This window comes from Colobus angolensis, unplaced genomic scaffold (assembly GCF_000951035.1).
Source record: "Colobus angolensis palliatus isolate OR3802 unplaced genomic scaffold, Cang.pa_1.0 Scaffold256, whole genome shotgun sequence".
Lineage (NCBI taxonomy): Eukaryota > Metazoa > Chordata > Mammalia > Primates > Cercopithecidae > Colobus > Colobus angolensis.
Genome location: NW_012115777.1, coordinates 1895366 through 1920415, shown reverse-complemented (window position 1 = coordinate 1920415; position 25050 = coordinate 1895366). Strand labels below are relative to the sequence as shown.

Here is a 25050-nt window from a genome sequence, read left to right as displayed (position 1 = left end):
GCATAGAGAAACACATGTTGAGAATGATGCTGCCCAGGAACACCACGCGGTCATGGCCAAATGCTCCCGAGTGTTGTTTTCCTTCCAGCCATTCTGTATTCAGATGTGACTCAGATGCTGGCATTCAGTGCAGTTTTCTTTAGCTGCTGCTGCTGCTTCCAGGAGTCCCCCAAAGTCAATAGGCCACTGGCTTACCACCAGAGTCACGCAAGGAAAAGAGTGGGAAGGCAGCAACATCAACAGGAAATAAAACATTTTTATTGAATATCTGTGTAATATGTTAAGTCATTTTTAACAACAATCAGAAAACTACTGTGGAATTCACTACACAAAGTGAAACAAAATTTAAATCACCTCATCAAAAATGAAGGTAAAATACAGCTGAAGTAGTTGGCTCGCAGGCCACGAGCCATATGGCAGAAGAAAACACCCCAACATTTCTACAAGATACAGGGAAAACCCACACATAGAAACACTCAAGCAGGCAGTAAATATACACAAAGGCAGCTAGGATCTTTCTAGAGCATCGGATTCTAATACTTTACACAGCTTTGTCAGAAGGGTACATGTGGCTTATTTGAGGATGAATCTTGGTCATAAAGCAGGTTCCATCACTGACTTGTGAAAGATGGCATAGTACCAGCTAATTCTATGGTGACAATCCCATGTCTGGCAGTGTTGCAAGAGAATGCATTAGTAGTACTTTAATGCAAGAAATAATGTATATTCAGCAGCTTGAACCTGCTTGTTTTAAAGTGTGGTTTCATTGTGTACAACTTAAAGCTGAATACAGTGAAATTAAATGTCATTTGTGGTATTTAAATATTTTTTAAAAGCCAGTCAACTCCCTCTCTTTGGTGGGGTTTGGCCCTTTAAATTGGAAAGAGTCTTGTTTGAATTTTCTGTTCAAACCGTTATTTAATTTCACATTCTGACTTGTGTGTATTTTCTATTGCCTATGTGTTTAAAGAAGTATGGACCATCAGCAGACGGTGATGTTATTTTCCTTTTATCCTTTATGTCTGTGCCAATTATAAAGCGTTTGCTGTGTCTGGCCTGAAAGGCAAAAGTGCTTGCCCCTTCTTTGATAAGGAAACAGTAACGACAAGAATTCCAGTTTTACTGGGAAACAGCCAACCCCATGTTCAAAGCCTACCATCAGCCCTTTTTGAATTCTCTTTAGTTTTTGAAAAGACATGGTGTGATATCCTGAAGACTGAACATGAGGCCAATGCTTAGTTTTCCTCCATTTTGTTTTGGTATTTGTGAAGACAAACTTGCATTTCACAGCATCGTTACTGTCTGTGGCCTGGGAATTAAAATGGGTCACAGAAGTGAATGGGAGAAAAGGCTAGATGCAGTGTGAGATAATAGGCTGCCCTTCCACGAAGTGGTTGTCTACCATAGTGGGGAAAAATATGGAATATTGCACAGTGCTTGACAAAATGCTGTGTTCCACCCCATTCTATGTATCTTCCTTGTCCTATGCATAGCTTTTCAGTTCTGGATTGGTCCTTTGTAATGAGAACTGTTTGTGCTACACACACCTTGGGCAGTGCAGTAGAAGGGAATGGCAGTATTGTTACAACATCACTACGGAATAAATTGAGTGCTATCCACTGAGGAAACTACGGGTCTAAGCACACACGGCAGTCACAGTGTTACACAGAGCAGTCCTTTAAGACTCTTATGGAATGACTAGTAGCTTCATAATAGTGCCATTTACTACATAATAACATTGAAAACGTTTAAAAACTCCTCCTAAATCAAGCATCTAGTATACGTAAGAAGTTGCTTCAGTTTTCTAGAACTTGTTCTTGGTTTATTTCACCTTTTTTTAAAGGACAAATTAAAACTTATTTAAGTAAAAAGAGTATATAAAAAGATCACTAGCTGTCTGTTTTGGCTTAATTGAAGTGCATTCAGAACTATGGCTAATTGTTGTTGGTTTTTGTTTTTTGTTTTTTTTTTTTCATCTTTTGATGGGATTACAATACTGTCTGTTTAGCACAAAGTAATTTTGTGTAATAAGCGCAGATTGCTGTGTTAAAAATATCCTGCATTCCTTCTAATCTGGTTTTATATAATAAAATATTTTGTTACAAACTCTAATGTGCAAACCTTTTGGAATTACGATAGGTGTGAAATCTGGAACAGAATTCACAGGATGCACATTTTGTATAAAGGTGATAACGGAGAGCTACTTTTTTCTTTTTAAATAGTCAGGCAAAAGTTCATAAATGTTAACTTCTCCCCTTAGCTTCTTCTCCCCCCAACCCCAAACAAATGTGTGCACACCACACACACACACACACACACACACATACACACACACACACACGGAACACCTTGTTGTTATTCTACAAGGAGTAATATGAAATCATTGACTCCTGTTCAGTTGCTTCCTCAAATGTAAGAGTGAAGCCATTATTTTAGCTTTGTAAATATGTACAGACAGATGCTATTCTGGTTTGTGGCTATGCTTCCTTGAGGTCAGCCTGGATGCTGCTGCTCAGATCATGCTATTTTGCCTGTGTAGGAATTCTACAAAATTGGATTCACCCACCAAGTATGTGGTGTAAGTTTATCTTGGTACTCAAATGATTGAATAGAAAGCTCAGGTTTAAGTTGTCCTTTAAGATGTCAGTTTAACTGTACTAGTGCCTTACGAGTTGATATTTTTGCTGGAATGCAGACGATACTATATTACCATATAATATATTATCAGCTCTTCTATATCTCAGTCAATTTACATAGTTTAAAATAGAACATCTTATTAAAAACATCTAGATATACACAGATTAGGAAACACAACATACAAATACACAAACTAGAAATAAATCTTTAGCACACTAGTATATACAACAGTGTGATACAATAAATAATTTCAGTCATGCTCTATCTACACATCATATTGCTTAAAAGAAGAGTAGATTTGGAGGGCAGTGGTATGATGAAGGACTTAGGGGCTCTCTACATTTAAATCTGTGCAAATTAAAACAGGATCTGAAGTACCACTGAATTGTGTTAGGAATGCATGGCTGCAAAAATGAAAGGACCCATATTACTGAGGTATTTACAGATACTGGCTAAAGAGCACTATATGGGCAAATGCAGAAAGGCTTCTTCTTTCCTTTACTTCTTGATGGCCAGCATGGCATCGACTTCCTCCTCTACCTGCAGGGTGTGCCACTGGGCAATAGGTCGCCTGGGGTTGGCCAGCATGTCTGACCAGTGTCGCAGCTCCGCGCCGGTGCTGTTGTAGCCCACAAAGACTTTGCCGATGGCATCGTTCTTGCCAATCTTGTCATAGTCCAAAACAGTTACCACCACCTGCACTTTCTGAAAGAAGACATGAAACGAATATGAATCATCTAGCTCTAGAGATAAGGCCCGACTATAAAGCTTCCTTGAGCACTAAAGAATTGGAAATAAAAGAATCAGTCTCCAAGCACTAGGATGAGGATGAAAAGGACTTGAATGTAGAAACTTGAGTCCAAATTTCCTTTTTCCATTACTATATCATAATTGTCACCATCATCATCTTACTACTCAAACGTTAATTTTTATTATATATGTTGCACTATGTCTTTTACATGAATGAACACAGTTACTTCTCATAATAGATCCTATTAATATTGCCATTATACAGATAAGGATGCTTGAAGCTCTGAGAAGTTAGATAACCTGTCTGAGGTTGTTTAAGGAATGAGTTGTTTGGTTTTCAGAGCCTATGCTGTAAACCTCCATGCCATGGGGTCTGTGTCAACTTGTGCTAACCTCTAAATTCATTTGCTTCAATTGTCTCATTGGTGAAAGTTCTGGCATTGGTGTTCAGGCCACTCTATTTGATTACAATTCCCAAGGCAACCATGTGCAATAATCCAATTTCAAGGGGGAACAGCATGTTACAAAAAAATTAATGTAGAATTTCAACTAATCATATGACTGTGAGCATAAAACATGATACTATAGTGAAAGTCTTTAAAAACTAGTAATAAAGATTTTTTTTCTCATCCATACGTTCTCTTAGTAAACATTTACTGAGTAACTACTATGTATCTGGCATTGATATCAAATGTAAATATCATTTTAGGCTACATAGGATTTACTTCAATGATTCCATCAGATTTTGAAAGTTTATTTGATAACTTCCTTTTCTGAATGATTAAACTGATGAAAGCAAACCTATACCATTATGGTATAAAAGATATACTTTTTAAAAGCACATTTCAGTTCTACTTTCTGAGTAATTAATTTACTTAGCAGAATATGTGACGGTTTCAATCTAACAGATGAGTGTAAGGATAAGAGTTTAAAATAAATGGAATATATAACATTTATTGCCAGAGTTAAAAGTAGCAGAAAATATAATTATAAAAGCTAGGGCCAGATGAAGAGCCAGCTGAGTTAGAGCCCTTTAGTGGACTTTATATGCTGAAGACTGATTTATTATATTAATGAAATGAGAAATGTCATTGATAATACAGCTTCAGAACAGAGAAAGCAATCACTTCTGAAAGTGGAATTTAGAATGTAAAATGCAACACATTGGCAATAAAAGAGACAAACTTCCCTGGAAGTGATTCCATTGTTAAAGGAATTAACTATCCACTGGGTAGTTTCTGGAACCAAGAAGAGGGCTATATTGATTCTTAGAACTTGTCCTAAGCAAACTTATCAGGAAGCAATCATATTGTAATGAATGGGGCGGGGGACATGATACACAAAGGCAACAGAAGTTTTTAGAGTTTGATTATTCCACTTAGGAATGCATTGATTAGTAGCATTCAAGACAAAATATCCTTGTGAAGCCTTTGGATTAATGTTTCCAGCTGCATATGTAGTTTATTTCTACATTTGGGGGAGGAAGTCTTACATTTTCACATGCATTTGGAAGTTCGCGTATTTTGCTTCTTTCATAATACATTTTATAGGGATAGAGAAAGACAGAAGAACAGGTAGATTTTCTTGTAACCTCTCAGGATAAGGGAAACTTAAACCCCTATTTTAGCATGTGAAATACTCAATTATTTTTTCTAGGAAAAGGTAAAGACCAGAAAAGTTGCCTCCTATAAAAAAAGGAAAAAAAAAGGAACAAACTGACTCAAGGAGTAGAGAAAGAGGGATACAGCCAAAGGAATGCTCATTGTTTCCATGTCTAATGTACTCTATATTGGGCTTAGTTTCTGTCTGTCCTGACAAAATGTTACTGCCTCTGAAATGCTGCCCCAGAAATCTATAACCTATGTCTTATTTCTAATGTGCTTCACTTTCAATATATTTGCATTTTCTGCAGTTTGTAGTTGAAAAGGATATTTATTTTAAAGGCATAGAATTGTAGCTCAATGGGAGTTTTCATCTCAGTGCCTTGCTTTATACTATTTAGTGAAATTAAAAAAATTAAATGCCAAGAGGTGTTAGTTTCCATAGGAATAAGGTCTTAGAACTCAAAAGAGTTCACTGAAGAAATATTGCAAATAAACTGTTGGAAAAAATTGATGTCTTGAGGGTTTGTGAGTGGGTCCAAAGCAGGGGGCCCCCTGGTTCAGGCTAGTGAACAAGTTATTGGGAAGAGGGAACCAGTGTCCTCTGTATTTACTTATATAACAGATGTTGAAAATGAATAAGTATGTATAATTTTGACACCATGGGAAAATTTATATGATAAAGGTTGTATTTAAAACTATTAACCAATATGAAGAGGGTAGAGTTATTGTTTATTTTTTGGTCATTTAAGATGCCCTATACTACACAGTAGCTACCAGCCACATCTAGCTGTATCCATTTAAATTTAAATACATGGAAGTTAAATAAAGTTCCTTGGTCAAATTAGTGACTGAGGTACTCATTTACCACCTGTGGCTACCATATTATTGGACAGCATGGATGACAGAATATTTCAATCATCACAAAGTTCTGTTAGACAGCACTGATTTGTATACTGATTTAATTTTATGGTTAGATTCATTTTCTAATAAAATGCTAACTTGAAAAAGAGAGGACATTAGCATGTGAATAATAATGATGATGATGATAGGACCGTTTACTGTGTGTTCCTATGTATTGGACGCTGTTCCAAGTGCTTTTATTGCATAATCTCACTTTGACAAGGACTCTTATCATTCCTACTTTATAAAGGTAAAGAAACTCTAAGCCTCAGTTTTTTTACATATAAAATTGGGATAATAACAATAGTACTTTTCTCATAAAGTTCTTCTAAGGATGAAATGAGATGACATACATAAAGTGGTTAACTTGGACCTAGGCATATAATATATATATATATATATATATATATATAAAATAAGGTAGCTATATTAGTTTTCTTCATGGAATAAAGCTGTGATTCATTCATAAGATACTGTCTTCTAAGAATAGATTAAAGGTAAATGAAGACACAATTGGGCCTATTAAGGGTGGTATGGCACTATTCACAACAGCCAAGATACGGAATTAACCTAGGTGTCCAACAACAGATGAATGGATAAATAAAATGCGGTACGTATACATAATGGAATATGATTCGGCCATAAAAAAGAATGAATCCTGTCATTTGTGGCAGTGGATGAAACTGGCAGACACTATGTTAAGTGAAATAAGCCAGGAACAGAAAGTTAAACACTGTATGTTTTTACTCATGTGGAAGCTAAAGAAAAGTTGATATCATAGAAATAAAAGGTAGAACAAAGGATACTAAAGACTGGGAACGGGAAGATAGGGAGAGATTTGTTTAAGGATACAAAATCACAGCTACACAGGAGGAATGAGCTCTAGTGTTCTGTACCACTATAGGATGGCTATAGTTAACAATAACATACGATATAATTTCAAATAGCTACAAGTAGGATATTGAATGTTCCCAAACCAAATGATAAATGTTTGAGATGATAAATATGCTAATTACTCTGATTTGATTACAATACATTATATATATGAAAACATTACTATGTACCCCATGAATATGTACAACTACTATTTGGCAATTTAAATAAATAAAATAAAATACTAAAGAATATTTGTTATTCCGGACCTTTAGAAGGTCCTTTGTTGTAGATTTGATGTCTGCTCTTTGTTTCTCCTTCAAGTTATGGGCAAACTTTTACATCACTGAAAATATACACCTGTGCCAATTATTGAATAAAATGTAACAACAGTGTTGTTTTATGCAGTTTGACTCTATGATGCCCATTAAAGATTTGCAAGAAATGGCCCAAAATTATTGGATATGAACTTTAGATTCTTTTTTTTTTTGAGACGGAGTCTCGCTCTGTCGCCCGGGCTGGAGTGCAGTGGCCGGATCTCGGCTCACTGCAAGCTCCGCCTCCCGGGTTCACGTCATTCTCCTGCCTCAGCCTCCCGAGTAGCTGGGACTACAGGCGCCCGCCCCCTCGCCCGGCTAGTTTTTTGTATTTTTTAGTAGAGACGGGGTTTCACCGTGTTAGCCAGGATGGTCTCGATCTCCTGACCTCGTGATCCGTCCGTCTCAGCCTCCCAAAGTGCTGGGATTACAGGCTTGAGCCACCGGTGCGCCCGGGTGAACTTTAGATTCTTACAGGCTAACTATGGAGATGGGGTGAGAAAATGTAAATATTTTTAAAAACCCCTAAATGATAAGATTGCATGTTATCATTGTGGCTACATGTAGCAACTTAATTTGAACATGTTAACTACAAGGACATTTAATAGAATATTTCCCATCATAATTATTGTCTGGCAAATTAAGTCTCCATTTTTACTAAAATGGCCATCCTTTCCAACTCAGACACAGGAAGCTGAATTTAAATAATTGAAAATACAACTGTAGCCTAATTTGTCTATTGTTAATCATCAACATGCTGCATATTTAGCATCAACCAAAAATATTTCTCTTGTCACTATTTTTTGCTCTAAAGATCTGATGAGGAGACTTATTTATGGCCTGGGAGTAAATACTGAAAGCTCATGTTTTTCTCTGGGCTTTTTAACTTTTATAGATGCACTTTTTGAGTAAGCAGAATTATTCTGTTGATTTTCTTTTTCCTACTTGCTTTTCCTCTTTTTCCGCTCAACACAGTGCCAGCTGTTTTGGGCTGATGAGTCAGGACATCCTGCACTGTATATTTTATCCTATCCTTCTTGATGTAGCTCAAGCATCAAATGTGCATGGGAGTAAGAATGGCAGTTCTAATGAAGGCATGTGCATTGATAACTTACAAGGTCTGTGTGTATAATTTATGTGGTCTGAAGGAATGAAATTGAGTGGGAAGACAAAATTATGTTTGACATTACCTGGATTTGTTCAAAAGGTACTTCAAAGCTGAATGACTCATTGTAGTAGGGGTTAAGTGTGTTCTTTTTAATTGTTGTCTTTTTCTTCTTCAGCCTCTTACCATTCTGCATCAGATGAATCTTCACATAAGGATCTGAATGAAAAACAGAAAAGAAACTTTGGGAGATCAGAGACATGTATTTTAGATTATAATTTAGCTTATGAAAGAACTAAGTATTTCCCATGGGTAAATAATTATATAGCACGTATTTAGCATTTTTTAAATTCAATAATTTTTTATTGCAATATTTTAAGTAACGTATGGGGCATGCTTTTTGCATGATAGCTCAATATTTATAGTTTGATTTAGAAGATGAGAGTAGCGGTATGCTGGTAAACCAGCTCTTTGGGGAAAAAAAAAGTCTTAACATGTAGCATTTTCCTATGTCTATGGTATTTATATATATACTCCAACCGAGGCCAATGTCAAGCCACTAAGCTTAACAATTGGCTTGCAAAATCCCTGAAAAATTAACAGTTCGCTCTTGTGAGCTGGCAAAGGGCTTGCCTGCAGCACAACCCTGTATGGGAATAAAACTCTTAACAGAGAGAGGACAAAAGAACCATTTTATTCATTCATTTATTAAGTTACTCAATCAATATGAGTTGAATACCTATGATGTGATAGGCACTGTTAGACCCTAGGAATATAGCCTCAACACAACGGACTATCCCTGTCTTCACAATGAAACTTCAGACTGTGGGGAAAAATAGACTAAGTTTATATAGAAACAAAAGACATGAAATTATGAGTTGACAAGAGTACTCTGTAAGAAAAAAGCAGAGTAGAAATAATATAGGAAATACCAAGGATGGTATGGTGAGTAGTAAAGTAGATAGGGAATTTAGGTTTTCGTTTGCTCTGGTAAGGCATCTGTGGAAGTAACATTTAAGCTGAGATGTGAAAGTTGAAGGGTAAGATCAGGCCAACTGAGCCTAAATATTCCTAGGTAGAGAAGACCTTCAAGTGTTTGAGGAAAAGAGAAGAGACTGATACACACTGAAGCAATGGGAAAAGGAGCATAAAGATCCCCTGAGCAGTTTCCTTAAAGCCTCATTAGGCAAAGATTAATAAGTCACTGCAGGGGCAAGACAATTTCCGTTTACAGCTCCCATTCCTAATGGATGAATGTTGTACCTTCAGGTTACTAGAAACCAATGCTCACGGTTGAAAATCTCTACTGTTTTTCTTAAACATTTTTCCATTTCATATGTAACGCATGTTCATTATAGAAAAAATATCAGAAAGCAATGATGACCAAAAAGAAAAAAAAATTTAAATCTAGGATTTTACTTCCCTAAAATAACTACTGCTAAGCCTTTCAAATTTTCTTTTCTCTCTCTCAGAACATGTAGAGCTGGGAGAAACTTTCCAGATGATCTGGTCTAATGCCACCTATTTTTAGAAGAGAAAACTACAGATGAAAAAAGGGTATTTTTATCTCCCTCTCCCTATCCCCAGTAGAACATAATTCCTAAGGGACAGACACTTTGTCTGTTATATTCACTATTTGAATTTGCTAAAACAGTGCCTGGCACATATTCAGTTTTTGTTGAATAAGTGGAACTTATTTAGGGCCTCAGTCTGGGTCTTCTGACTCCCATTCCTGTCTTTTTCCCACTACCCCAAAGCCTACATTACTAGGATACATGTTGTTAGGAGATTTTTAAAAATGTTACATCCAGTCCAGGGGATCATAATGAAGATTTTCATCAAAATTAAGAATATCTTTAAAAACCAGGCCTAGAGATATGAAACCAGCTCCATATACTAAAGAGTTGATCAGTTAAAAAAAAAAAAATCCACTGTAAACAGTTGTAAATGGAAGCAAAAAATGTCACTGATAATCCATGTTACTGTTCACAGCCAACTGATTTTTGGTTCACACACAGTTGATTTTTGGTTCAGAGACCTTGTTTGTTTTATAAAGTTCCCTAGCTCCCCCATCCAACCTCTTGCAATTTTATAAAGATAGTCATGTCTCCAGTTGTTCTTTGGCACTGATGAAATACATGTATATATTGTATATGCCTCTTGTGTTCATGTGTTGAAACTTTATCAACCTAATTGAGGCATAGATTTTCTCAAGAGAAGCACTCTGAGTATCTACTGATTAATTTAACACAATAAGTGATAAGAAAAAACCTTGCACATCAGCCATGTCAGTAAGCAAATTAAAAACCCAACAGGATAGTTTCAGATTTTGCTAAAAGCTCTGACATGATGTTATTAATGCCCTGGGGAGAATAGGGTGATTTTAATAAGGTTGATCAGGAACGTCCTCATTGAGAAGGCAACGTTTTAGCCGAGAACCAAAAGACAAGAAAGAACCAGTCATTTGGCTGTATGGTGGATGCTTGTACCAGCCAGAAGGAGCAGTACCTGCAAAGGCCCTATGTAGCACCTCCTTCTGCATGTTTGAGAAACAATAGAAGGCCGGGGGAAGAGAGGTAGATGGTAAGGTCAAAGAGTTAACTTAGGACTTGCTGATCTGTTGCTTTTGTAAGCAGAGGCTGCCAGTTCTGATGATTCAGATGTATCCTACAATTTCATGATACATAAAAAAGAGAACAGAGGGTTGGAGGCCGGGTGCAGTGGCTCATACCTGTAATCCCAGCACTTTGGGAGGCCAAGGCAGGTAGATCACCTGAGGTTAGGTGTTTGAGACCAGCCTGACTAACATGGTGAAACCCCATCTCTACCAAAAATACAAAAATTAGCTGGATGTGGTGGTGCACACCTGTGATCCCAGATACTCCAGAGGCTGAGGCAGGAGAATCGCTTGAACCAAGGAGGCGGAGGTTGCAGTGAGCCAAGATCACGCCACTGCACTCCAGCCTGGGCAGCAGAGCCAGAGTCTCAAAACAACAACAACAAAAACGAACAAACAAACAAAACCAGAGGGCTGAAAGCGGAGCAGGTTTGGAACTGCTATAAATGGGAAGTCTCGGTCTTTGCCTTTGCAGATTGACCCTGGCACAGGTACCAAAGCACTTACTTTGCAGGCAAAATTCCCATCTTAATCAAAACAAATGCTGGAAGAAACTTAGAGTTCTTTATCAGCTTTTGTGCCTGGATAAGTCTAGACTATATGTTATGTACCTGGATGGGCACATTTGAGCATCTTCTTAGCCCAACAGTCTGAAGTCTTAGATTGCTTCTCCATTTCCTCCAGTCTTGATTGCCAAGGAGCTAAGTGTCTTTTAGTTCTTTCATTGTACTGAAGTCTTGTCCTGAACGTGGGTCCCTTTAGCAGTATCCCTAATCTCTTGTTTAGCTTGTTCGTAACTTTTTCTGAGATCTAGACCTTGCTCCTCCATCCCCAGCTACTGATTGAGTCCTTTAAATGGAAATACATCCATCTATGAGTCACATTTGTGCTTTAAGAACACACTTTTGAAAATTCAAAAGCAAAGATTACCTCTCCTACAAAATAGGCCACTGGATAATTGAATTTTCTCTGTTTTAGGGGTTGTTCTGCAAAGCAAAATCCTTGTCAGTTTTTTGGTGGCTTAGAAGTCCTCGTGATTGCACAACAAAACAAAATTTTATGGAAATAATAAAATAAGATGTAATGAAACTCACAAATATTGCTCTTGCTTTTCCTGAGTACAGCTGCTGGACACCATGCATAACATCTAAACATTCACTAGGTTTTTTGAAACATGTAAGTAGCATAGGAAACCTGCAACCAAAAAGTTGGGCTACTGTCTCTAGGCATTCTGTATCTCTGCAACTGTATGGATTCATTCTGTTCCCCAAAACAAGAACTCATGGAAACCTTCGTCATCTAAATACTGACACCCCGTCTTCAATGATCATTTAGATAATCCTTATTGCCAATGGAATAGATGCAGGATGTGGGACACTTCATTTCTTTTGTTTGTTTAACTTATCATAAAAAAGTAATTGAGTCCTTTTTTTTTTTTTGACATGGAGTCTCGCTTTATCACCCAGGCTGCAGTGCAGTGACACGGTCTTGGCTCACTGCAACCTCTACCTCCTGGGTTCAAGCGATTTTCCTTCCTCAGCCTCCCAAGTAGCTGGGATTACAGGCACATGCCTAGCTGATTTTTGTATTTTTAGTAGAGATGGAGTTTCACCATGTTGGCCAGGCTGGTCTTGAACTCCTGACCTCAAGTGATCTGCCCACCTCAGCCTCCCCAATGCTGGGATTACAGGAGTGAGCCACTGCGCCCAGCCAGAAAGGCTGATTTTTTTTTTTTTAAAGAATTCAAACCAGTCTATCCTGACTGCAAACCTGCTGCTGTTTGTGATATGTCAGAGAGATAATTTAGTACAGTGTTTACAAGTACAGACTCTACAGCCAGTCTAACTTGGATCTTGGCTCTGCTTTTTTCTAGCTGTGTGGTCTTGGAGAATTTATTTCACCTCTTTGTGGCATAACTCCTTAAACTGTAAAATAGTGAAAATGATAATGCCTAGCTCATAAAGTTGTTAAAATTAAATTGAGTTACCACATGGAAAGTGATTCAAAGTGTGGCTGGCACATTTCATTGTTAATTATTACTATGGTTTTATGAAAGGGCTAACATCGAAGTCAGCATCTATGAATCAGACTCTCCTTCAACTCACTTTGCTGAATTGGTAACCACCATTAGCTAATGGGAAAAAGCCTTCCCATTTGCTGCACAAGTAAGCCAAGCTATCCCAGTCCCAGTTTATTTCTGGAAAGAAGCATACCCACTCTAAACAACTGGTTCGTTTTGAAGAATGTCATCATGTATGAGATGAAAGACAAAGGGAACATTTCTTTCATTACCACCTATATGAGGTGGTCTCATGGTGTGAGATGGGAAACTGATTCAACATCCCGTACGGTTTGCTCCCATTTCTGACATCAATACATCAAATCACACACAGCTGAAAAGTTAAACTCAGAGTTCCAGATGGAATCTTATTACTGAGGCTGGAGGATAGTGTGAATCAAAACTGATTTACTGAGTTTCTTTCCAGATTCTGAGGCCAGCTAATGTTGATACACTTAGCTGTATTATGCCTGGAGTATCTACTTTCCTTATTCTGCTGAAAATGAGGAATTAGAGAAAAGGAATCCCTCAGGCTTGAGATTTGTTGTTGTTAGAGATGTGGTAGTATGTATTGGTTGTTGGAGTGAGGTAATATCCATACCTCCTCCCTTGTTTTTTCTCTTAAATCCTTTCTACTCTGAGAAAATTTTATAGTCTGTTTTCTTCTTTCTGGTTTCCACTTAGCTGTACAACTACTCTCCACCCCAAACTTTTTCCTATTCAGAATGAGGAATAGGAAGTCACTGTGTTAAAGCTACAGTGATATGACTTAGCGAATCAAATTGTTCCTCAGCTCCAAGACAGTGGAGACCTAGAACACTGACTATGCCATGTGAGAGGGAAGCAGAGGATCCTAGCATGGTGACCAGATGACTACTTTGGTCTCACTAGCTATTTTCAGGGATGAGGATATAGACCTTGTTTGACTGGTTTTGTAATTACCTGATCAGCTGCAGTCTATGAACAACTCTAAAGATGAACTAGCCATTCTACAACTCTGCCAAATGGGCAGCCCCTTCTGAATACAATTCATGAGGTAGACACCTGTGGCCTGGTGCCATTCTTTTTTGTTCATTTAGTCCATGTTCTGGCATTAACTTTGAGTGAAACGATCTCTCATATTAATTGGTAGGAGTTTCATTTCTGAAGGGTTCCTTCCAGTAACCAGTACCTAGCAGGTTAATCTAGCCCTGATGCTCCAATATCTAGCTCTAAGTGGCATGAACTATCACCTCCACCTAGTCCTTCAGGCATGGCATTCCATCCTACTTGCCTCCATCAATATATCCTGGATACAATGAATCTGCCATCTTTTTTGGTCAGGGATCAAGAGGAGATGATATATAATATACAGACATATATGGCATATGAGGTATGCCTGTTTCCTGGCTGTTCCAGTTACTGTTCTTCTCCATCACCCACCATGCTATACAAAGGTTTGGTTGGTTTGATGACTTCAACTGTGTGGAGGGAATAGACATAAGGAATTCGGATGTGGATCAACAGGCACCCCAGAAATTCTCTCTTTTCCAGATAATCCCTGATCCCACCTTTGCTGGCATTTCCACAGTACCCTTCCTGCTAAACTCTCCTTTGCTCTCTTCTTTTTCTCTCTTTGAGCATGGGATGATCCTCCTTTATTCTCTCCCATCCCTTCCTCTGCCCCAAGATGTTCAAGAGCATGTTCTTATGAGTATATCACATTTGACATGATTTTAACACGTTTGATAGGATTTTTCTCTGCACCCCTTTTCTCAGACACTCTACAATGCAACCTATGCTTCCGATATTATTGCTACTTCTGTTAAAACAAAATTTCTAACCACAGAATCTGGCACTGGAATGCAATGTCTTCACCAACACTGTTGTTAGAGGCACAGTTTCAACATGTGGAGCTATATCCCAAACAAGTAATATAAAGTAAACTTGGAGGAAGACTTTGGAACTAGGTACAAAATCCAGTAGGTGATTTTTCTGCAATTATAGGGACCCCAATGGGCAAGCTTTGCAGAAATGTAAATGCAGCCCATGTGCTATAAGGCCACAACCACCTTAACTCTTCTCTTATCCTGCAGACAGAGACCTACTGAGTTCATTCCTTTCCTTTTAAGTCTCTCCTTGTGCCATTATTCCAACCTCGGAAACCTAAAAATTTGGAGCCGTATTTGATTCTTTCTTCTCTACCTCCCATGCCAATTTACCTTCACATTGTTTCTCTGGTTATTTCTCTCTTTCTAACCCACTGCCACGTCTCAAGATCAGAAATCCAGTTCTCCTGCAGTAATGCCCTCAATTTCAAAGCATTCTTCATATAATTATTAAAGCTATATTTGATCATACTATCCTCCTCATTAAAACTCTTTAGTAGCTTGTGGACTAAAAAATCTGAACTCCACCATGCATTCACAGCCCTGTCCTGACTTATTGTCATATCTCCACAAACCCTATGCTGTACTTATGGTAGACACTTACTATTCCTCAAGGAGAATTTTAAATACTGTGTCTTTGAAGTGACTGTCTTTCAGCCTGAAATGCCCTTTCTTTCTTTCCTCATCTAAAGCTTAGTTTAAAAGTCACCTCTTCCCTGAAGATTTTACTAATGATTTCCTCAGTTTGAACCTTCAGACAAATCTTCCTTTGCCCTGCAGCATTTTCTTTTGTACTATCGTAAAGTACATATCTCTTTCTTTTCTGGTATTGGAGGACTCCTCTGCTAATCTAATAACTTAAAAAAATAAGATTCCTATGGGAAAATATGTTTTGAATTCAGAACTGTTGGCTTTGAGATGAACTTTGGAAAGGCCATTCAAAACTTCTAAAATCAGAGATTCCACCATCACTATTCCATACCCTACTTTAATACCCTAGAAAGTTATCACCACCCCCCTCTTCTCAGGCAGTTCTAATCTCAAATTATGCTAACTTCCTAGAAATATAATTGCCAAACAGCTGGCTGTAAGCAATGATCCTTTTGTGTGCGATATAAAGGAGCCACTGAACGCTTTTTGTATTTACAATGAGAACTAGAAAGTAGCAGTTCAAAGCCAAATAATGCAAGATGCCTGCAGTTTTCATTTTGGTAATTTTGCATAATTATACTGCCTTTTTTTTTTAACTACTACAGTGACCGCAGGCTCCTGTGACCATGGCCTTTCCATTTCAACCACAGTTCTCTTGATAAGAAATAGCCTCATTTCTGCTGTTTTATTCAATCCCTTCTCAGCCAGTACCCAGCTTCTGAGTATCTTCAGGTATTATTGCTTTTATCCTTTTTTCTTTGGATAATGTTCACTATTTTCTTTTTTCTTTTTTTTTTTTGAGATGGAGTCTTGCTCATCACCCAGGCTGGAGTGCAGTGGCGCGATCTCGGCTCACTGCAAGCTCCGCCTCCTGGGTTCACGCCATTCTCCTGTCTCAGCCTCCCGAGTAGCGGGGACTACAGGCGCCTGCCAACGTGCCCGGCTAATTTTTTGTATTTTTAGCAGAGACGGGGTTTCACCGTCTTAGCCAGGATGGTCTCGATCTCCTGACCTTGTGATCCGCCCGCCTCGGCCTCCCAAAGTGCTAGGATTACAGGCGTGAGCCACCGCGCCCGCCCAATGTTCACTATTTTCAATTTACATTGTTGGATAAAGATAATAATACTGGTATCAATTAGGGCTCTGAACTACAAGTGACCGAAAAACCTATTCCAAATTGTTTAAATTGTAAAGGTAACTTACTGACTAATATGATAGAAAGCTTTAAAAGTACAGCTGTATAGAAGAAATTTTGAATTGTCCCCTAAAATTCATTTTCCCTCATTTTTTAGCAATAGAGTCCCTGAGGTTTGACCTGGGCAAAAGTTCACCCAGCTAGAAATATTTCTCCCAGACTTTTATTTGGGAGATAAACAGTCAGAAGACTGTTATCTTCTGACTCTTACATGGAAGTGATATGTGTAACCTCCATAGATATCCTTAAAGCAGGAGTTCTCGGTGGGTGGCTGTTTTCCCTCCCAGACAGCTGGCAATGTCTGAGACATTTTTGATTGTCATTACTTGGAGAGAGGGATGCTACGGGTATCTAGGCAGTAGAGGCCAGGGATTCTGCTAAACATACAATATACAAGACAACCCCAAACAGAAAATAATTACCAGGCCCAAAATGTCAATAGAACTTAGATTGATAAGCCTTGCATTAGAATAAGTTTCTTGCCCTCCACTATTCCTTTCTTTTTTCTTGTAACTGAAACAAGGCTGTGATGGGAGGGTGGTGAAGCATCACTGGCTTTGCAACATGAAGACAATACCCTCGCAGAACAGCAGAACAACAAGATAGGAAGATCCTGGGTCACTAACTGACCCCATGATCGCAAACTGCCTATCTATCAGTCTTGGCTAGCCACATAGTTATGAGGTAGATAAAAGGAGACATAAGGAAAATAAAAAGTTTAGCAGGGTGCGGTGGCTCACACCTGTAGTCCCAGCTCTTAGGGAGGCAGAGACGCGAGGATAGCTTGAGCCCAGAAGTTCGAGAGCTGCCTGGGCAATATAGCAAGATCCCATTCTCCACTAAAAGAAAAAAAAAGACAAAAAAAGAATTTAAAAAGGAAATTTTATCTTTTTCAGTCTCTGTAACTTAGAATCTCTTTGTTACAGCAGTTTGGTCTGTTCCCTATCTAATACAAATCCAACAGTATCAGCAAGGCCCCAGCCATTGTTTTCCAGCCATTCTAGGCTTTCCGCTTATGGATGCAAATGACTGCACCAGCTACAAGTGTTATATCATCACACTATACTACCCAAGGGAAAAGACAGTCTACATCCAGAATTCCCAGGGAAAGTCCTAAGTGTATTCTGATTGGACTAAAATAGATGAAATACTTATTCTATATTAATCCCCGTGTCTAAAAGAATGTGATGAGCTAAATTGAGTTATGTGTCTATCTTTAAACCATTAGGAAGGCCAGGCAGACCTCCCTTTGGAATTGGGGGTAAGCTCAATTTTATTCTAAGCACAAGGCTAGAGTAGGATAGGGTGGTTCCTCAAGCAGAAGCCAGAAGGCTCTAGCCAAAAGAAGGGAGGATGGAAGGTGGGCGGCAACCAACCAATGTTTATACTTTCTCAACCTAGAGTCACTAGAATACCATCTCTGCCTAAACTTTAAGTGTGTGCCTGCACTTATTTGGAGAGAGACATCTTCCTCCCACATTAGATCAAATTCCTAGGCATGAGCCATCAGGCACTTGTATAAAGTGGTCCAGTAGTAACAGAGACAGAGTTAAAACATAATTAATTTAACGTTCAGAGTTTCTTTGCCAACTGTAGGTTTTCTTGTTCACTTATTGAGTAAGCCTTAGTTCATCAGTAAGCCAATCATTGAATAGTATACAAATAATTAAGTAGTAATAAGGCTCACAGAGCAAACAATTTCTATTTCTACCACTGGCAGTTTCAACACATTTACTTAAGGGTGTCTTTATAAATAATTTACGAGTACTTAGAGAAGACTACATTAAAGCATTTAAGTGTCTTTATAGTTTAAAATGTCTATATAGAATAAAATACTCCCTGTAATGCTGTTGTAAGGATGCAGCATTACAAATATATTCTGGGAAAATTTTCTATGTAAACACACAATTTAAAAATGAATTTACATTAGTTAAGTGCAGGGTTTGCTAGAAGAAAACAACATTACGCAAGTGACTACCACAGAGAAAATCAACTCCATTTTAATGAGACAGATCATAAAATAGCAAAGGCTGATTTAGTTCATTAATGGTGGCAGAGTGCTTTGAAATGGATAAAAAACATAAATGCAAACTGTTATTATTATGAATTAAATGGAAAGCATTTTTCTTAGTGGTGGGGGAAACCATCGAATTCCAACAGTCATTTCCAACATTGGCAAATGGACTGCATGTGACTGCCAGCTTCTTGACTAAAAATGTAGGGAAGCATATACAAAAGCTGGAAAACAAGAATATGGCAAAGAAAGAGTTCTCAGGTGGGGCATGGTTATGGGCAGGTGGAATATCAGTGTGAGGGCTGGAGCACCACCTTTAGTAGAGGGCAAGTACATTATGTTTGTATAATCTGCATCTTTTCTGTTCAGATTTTATGGTGAAATTCTTCATGTATAAGGCAAACCTGTTTCTCCTTTTATTTCGAAAATCTTTCAGGAAGGGCAAACACATGAGAGGAGGAACAGTAGTAATAATGCCTGATTATTTCTAGATGACTGCAAAGAGCTTGATGGAATGACTGAGGACAAACTGTTTGTATGAGCTGATTAACAAACACAAAGACAAAAACAAGTCAAATGATTCAGTAATGCCGACAAAATTACAAGTGGTAAATTTGACTTCATTTTTTTTTTTTTGAGATGCAGGCTTAGCCTCTTATTTACGTCAGATGAAAGGTCACTAGCGAGATTTTTCTTTAAAAATAATTCAGCATTTCTAATTGATGAAATAATATCAGTAACATTGTTACTTGGTAACATTGCTGCTAGGATTTAAAAAAATGTACATGTAATATGATGAATTAATGCTACTTCTTATCCACATAGAGACAGTCTCCAGACAATTTAACATGAGTACAAAATGAAAATAACGTGAGAATAGAGGATATCTTATACATCATGTGGCTACATGGGGTTCATGCTCTTCAGTGGGGTTACTCAGGCTCACTCAGTTCTATAGCTGGTTTAGCCAGAATCAGTTTTACTTTCATTAACTCTCTATTCCTTGAATGCACTTGCTTTAAAATATCTGCAGGTTTTTAAAACATTCTGCCGTCAAAGAATTAGGCAGTGTATGGACTGAGATAATCTTAAGATAACTGAGGGAGAGACCTGGAAATGCTTCTAAAAAGTGAAAAAATCACTCTCATTTCTTCATTTTGAACTATTTCTACTACTTTTCAATGTTTTGGATATATTTCCTAGGGGGTCGGGTAATGGCTTCTAGGTTTTCTTAGCTGAAAACGTTTCAGTGCTTCTTTCTTTGCTTAAAAAAGAAAATCAGGCCAGGCTTGGTGGTTCACGCTTGTAATCCCAGCACTTTGGGAGGCCAAGGTGGGTGGATCATGATGTCAAGAGTTTGAAACCAGCCTGGCCAACATGGTAAAACCCTGTCTCTACTAAGAATACAAAAGTTAGCCAGGCTTGGTGGTACATGCCTGTAATCCCAGCTACTCGGGAGGCTGAGCCAGGAGAATTGCTTGAACCTGGGAGGCGGAGGTTGCAGTGAGCTGAGATTGTGCCACTGCACTCCAGCCTGGGTGACATAGCAAGACTCCCTCTCAAAAAAAAGAAAAAAGGAAAGAAACTTATTTTTTTGGGAATTTCTTTCCCTGTGCTACCCCCTTCGTATCCTTAAGTGACTTTGTTGAGCCTATGGACTTGGAAGAGGATGAACAATGCACTGTTTTCTCCCATTAGAAAAAGTGATAAAAGGACAGAAAACCAAACACCGCATGTTCTCACTCATAAGTGGGAATTGAACAATGAGAACACTTGGACACAGGGTGGGGAACATCACACACTGGGGCCTGTCGTGGGGTGGGGAGAGGGGGGAGGGATACCTTTAGGAGAAATACCTAATGTAAATGACGAGTTAACAGGTGCAGCAAACCAACATGGCACATGTGTACCTATGTAACAAACCTGCATGTTGTGCACATGTACTCTAGAACTTAAAGTATAATAATTTAAAAAAGAAAAAGTGATAATTTTTTTAATACCAATAATATTTGGTTTGAAATTTTATAGTATTAATAATGTAGGCCCTTTTTTAAAAACAGAAACTTTGAACATGCTAGTTGGCTTATTATTAAGTTTTTATATTTGAATGTTGATTTTCCTTATCCTTCCTGAGAGATATTTCATTTTAATTCATTGATGACCAAATGTGATTCTCTTTCATATAGCTGCAAAATTCTGTTTAAAATCAGCTGGCATACTGCACATCAAGGAGATAAATAGCTTTGCAGGAGAGATCAACTTCTACCTTGGTAATCTAGTTTTCTTACAATATTAGAAGGAGAAAATAAAAATAAACGATGGGGCCAGGCACGGTGGCTCAAGGGCCAGGTATGGTGGCTGACGCCTATAACCCCAGCACTTTGGGATGCTGAGGCTGGGGGATCACCTGAGGTCAGGAGTTTGAGACCAGCCTCACCAACATGGTGAAACCCCGTCTATACTAAAAATACAAAATTAGCCAGGCATGGTGGCACATGCCTGTAATCCCAGCTGCTTGGGAGGCTGAGGCAGAATAATTGCTTGAACCCAGGAGGCAGAGGTTGCAGTGAGCCGAGATCGCTCCATTGCACTCCAACTCCAGCCTGGGCAACAATAGCAAAACTCCATCTCAATAAATAAATAAATAAATACATACATACATAAAAATAAAATAAACTATGGCTTTAATATTATGCCATATATAGGAAAATGACATGGGGGAATATAATTCTGTGCTGATTCCACAGACTTTTATGAAGCAAATTTGTGATTAAAGTCAATCATCACACATCAGTATTTCAGATCTCAGTAAAAAATACAATAATGTTTTGTATACACTGATTTCTTTGACAAAAGAAATTTCGTTACATATGTTGCTCTGTCCCTGAGAAGTGAGAGTGGGGGTATTAGTTAAATTCCTTATATAGAAAATTTGGTTTCTATGAAAAACTTTAATTCTTTGCAAGATTCTAGCACCGCATACTACTAAATAGTCATGGAGATGATCCAGATGAACAAATGCTGGGACTGTCTTGTTTTCCCCAGATTTTCTAGAATTGTGGGCATTCTGCCAGGCTGACATCTTTCACCTTGATAACTTTGGATGTAAGATAACTTAAATGGTGATTCCAGTTTTCTCGATATTTTCTCTTAACTTTGTGGTATAGAATTCATTCATTCATTCATTTATTCACTCACTCACTGAGTGTCTGTTATGTGCCAGATATTTATCTTTCAGCCAGTGTCTTGTTCAACTCCGTATCCCCATGCTTGACACAGAACCTGGTACACAGTGGGGATCCAGTCAATATTTGCTAGATACCTGAATGAACCAGTTAAGTATAAATATCCACTGAACATCATCTCTTTTGTTGTTGTTTTGTTTTGTCTTGAGACAGAGTCTTGCTCTGTTGCCCAGGCTGGAGTGCAGTGGCACAATCATGGCTCACTGCTGCCTCAACCTCCGGGCTCAAGTAATCCTCCCACCTCAGCCTCCCAAGTAGCTGGGACTACAGGTGCACACCACAACACCTGGCTAATTCTTTTGATTTTTAGTAGGATGAGATCTTGCTATGTTGCCTAGGCTGGTCTTGAACTCCTGAACTCAAGTGATCCTCCTGCCTTGGCCTCCCAAAGTGCTGGCATTATAGGCATGAGCCACCATTCCCAGCTTTCCTGAGCAACTCTTAGGGGCTGCAAGAGAATGAAGGCACACAGAAAACAGTAGACTCCAATTTGTTCTTTAAATAACTTATAGTTCAATTGGGAAGAGAAGACATCTATTCCTAAAAAAGATGTATTTAAATTCGCCCATATTTTTTGTAGTAGGAAAGATAGCCTAAGACCACGTGTGTTTTCTTGCTGAATGACTTATGTACAGCAATAACTGTGAGAGGAATTCAGAGCAGGCGGGCACCTTTCACTCAGCTGAAAATGCTCAATTTGAATTTGAGGCTCTATAGTCAGGGAGTACAAGCAAGTTTTACAGCTAGAGAGCTAACCATTTGTTAATTCTAAACATCATCTTTCATGTTTTTTTCTCCTTCCATCTCTACGTATAGATATACAGTTTCATAAGACATACGTTCAGTGATACCTGGATAGCGTTACGCTTAGGTAGACAGGGAAAGAGGTCACTAGAGGGACTGTCTTCCTTTGAACTTACTTTTTCCCTTGGCTTTCTCTAGTCTTCCTGTGCATAATGGAAACTCGTGATTAACCTAATGTGATTTTCATAAATAGGAAATCCATATATCTTTTTTTTGGAAATCCATATATCTTAAGATGGTTTAAATGAAATGGAATTCTCTGATATGTAGACTTTTGTAAATCACAGGCTCAGACCTCCCTGTTTTACTTGCCCAGATTAACACTAAAAATCCAAGTCCATGTGCCATATATCTAATAGTGAAAGGTTATAAATTAAAAATCCAGGCTGGGCATGATGGCCTGTAATCCCCACACTTTGGGAAGCCGAGACGGGCGTATCACTTGAGGCCAGAAATTCAAGACCAGCCTGGCTAACATGGCAAAAACTCATCTCTACTAAAATTACAAAAACTTGCCAGGCGTGGTGGTTGGTGCCTGTAGTCCCAGCTATGTGGGAGACTGAGGCAGAAGAATCGCTTGAACCTGGGAGGTGGAGGTTGCAGTGAGCCAAGATCACACCACTGCACTCCAGCCTGGGCAACAGAGCGAGACTCCATTTCAAAAACAAACAAACAAACAAAAAATTCAAATGTTAACATATGTGATATAGTTTGGATATTTGTCCCCTCCAAATTCCATGTTGAAATCTGACCCCCAGTGCTGGAGGTGGGTCCCAGTGGGAGGTGTTTGGGTCATGGGGTCATGGGGGTGCATCTCTCATGAATGACTTGGTGCCATCCTATGGTAATGAATGAGTTCTTGCTCTATCAGTTCCCAAGAGATTTGAGTTTTAAAAAGAGCCTGGCACTTTCCTCTCCCTCTCTCTCTCTCGCACCTTCTCTTGTCATGTGATTCCTGCTCCCTTTCTTCTACTACAATTGGAAGCTTTCTGAGGTCCTCACCAGAAGCAGATGCTGGCACTATGCTTCTTGTCCAGCCTATAAAACCATGAGCCAAATAAACCACTTTTCTTTATAAATTACCCAGCCTCAGGTATTCCTTTATGGCAACGCAAGTGGACTAAGGCAATATATATTTTCTGTTCTCATATCTTGACAAATAAATGTTCATAATGACCAGAGAATCTAGATTTACATTTATAATTCTCAGATTGGGGTCCCACAGTAGAACCTGGTAGTGTGGGTAAAGTTTATTACTGGCCCTGTCCCGTCTCCCTCCTCTTCTCACATTGAGCTACAATGTGCATTACAAGAAGTTTCACATGTGCATTTGAGGACACTCTGCCTGCATGTACAATTTCCATTCACCATTGCTCCCTAGCCACCCCTCAGACATGGGGTATGCATCTGCCTTCAGATGATGCATGCTTTGGGAAAAGACACTTAAAGGCCTCGTGAATCATCATGGGATGATTTTGGCAGGAATCTTTGGGGTCTTAGGTATCCAGAGCATCATCTAGAATATGGAGTTCAGTGTGGCCTCCAGGTGAGAATATTCTGTTGGACTTGAAGACTCTTCACCCCATGAAAGTGTAGCTAGGGGAGGACCAGAATAGGACCTTCCAAACTCTGGGTTCCAGGGTAGAGTTCATTCTTTCCCAGGTGTAAGGGCTGTACTGCATAACTTCCAATTTTTAAAAGGCTTTGACCAGGCACTGTACCATCCAGTCTCTCCAATTTATCTATGAAGACATAGTGGCCACCCTGTGAGGTAGGTACTATGACCTCCATTTTACAGATGAGGTTCTTAAGACTAAAAGTTACCACTCCACAGTCACACAGTTAATATTAATTATCACAGAAGTCCTGTGACTTTGAACATTCATTGTAATTCAACATTCACAAGCATTATCAATTTAGATTATATACATTGTGTAAGGAGGGATTAAAACATGGTATAACTCCTTATATTGTTTTTAATCCAGCAATTATACCATAAGTTAAATGCAGACACGTCTGAGCTAGACTAATAGAACCTGAATGATCTGGCTCCTACTCTACCTCTCCAGTTTATTCTCTCAGGACACTCCCGCTTCCTGCCTCCACTCCAGCCTCAGTGACCTTTTAGCCCTTTGAATGTGTTCACTTCTCATGCCTCATGCCTGGGATGCCTCCTCCTCATGTCCCTTTCCCACACCTCTTCAATTAAGCTCAGCTCCGACATCATTTATTCATGGAAACTTCCTTTGACTCCTCATTCTAAAGCAGCATTTCCTTTCATAATTCTTTTTTTTTTTTGGGGGGGGAGCGTTTTACATTTTCTTTCTTTTTTCTTTTATTATACTTTAAGTTCTAGGGTACATGTGCATAACGTGCAGGTTTGTTACATATGTATACTTGTGCCATGTTGG

General features: G+C 38.7%; 1 protein-coding gene across 5 annotated transcripts in view; it reads right to left on the bottom strand.

Moving 5' to 3' along the window:
• Nucleotides 1-236: 236 nt before the first annotated feature.
• Nucleotides 237-25050, bottom strand: part of SYT1 (synaptotagmin I) — a 605454-nt gene continuing 580640 nt past the window's right edge. For all 5 annotated transcript variants that reach the window (XM_011946952.1, XM_011946949.1, XM_011946954.1 and 2 more), the window contains 2 exons: nt 8272-8405; nt 237-3342 (listed from right to left, as the gene is read on the bottom strand). In XM_011946952.1, the coding sequence (XP_011802342.1) occupies nt 3136-3342; nt 8272-8405 (341 nt within the window). In that variant the 3' untranslated portion in view covers nt 237-3135. The remainder of the gene's footprint in view (nt 3343-8271; nt 8406-25050) is intronic.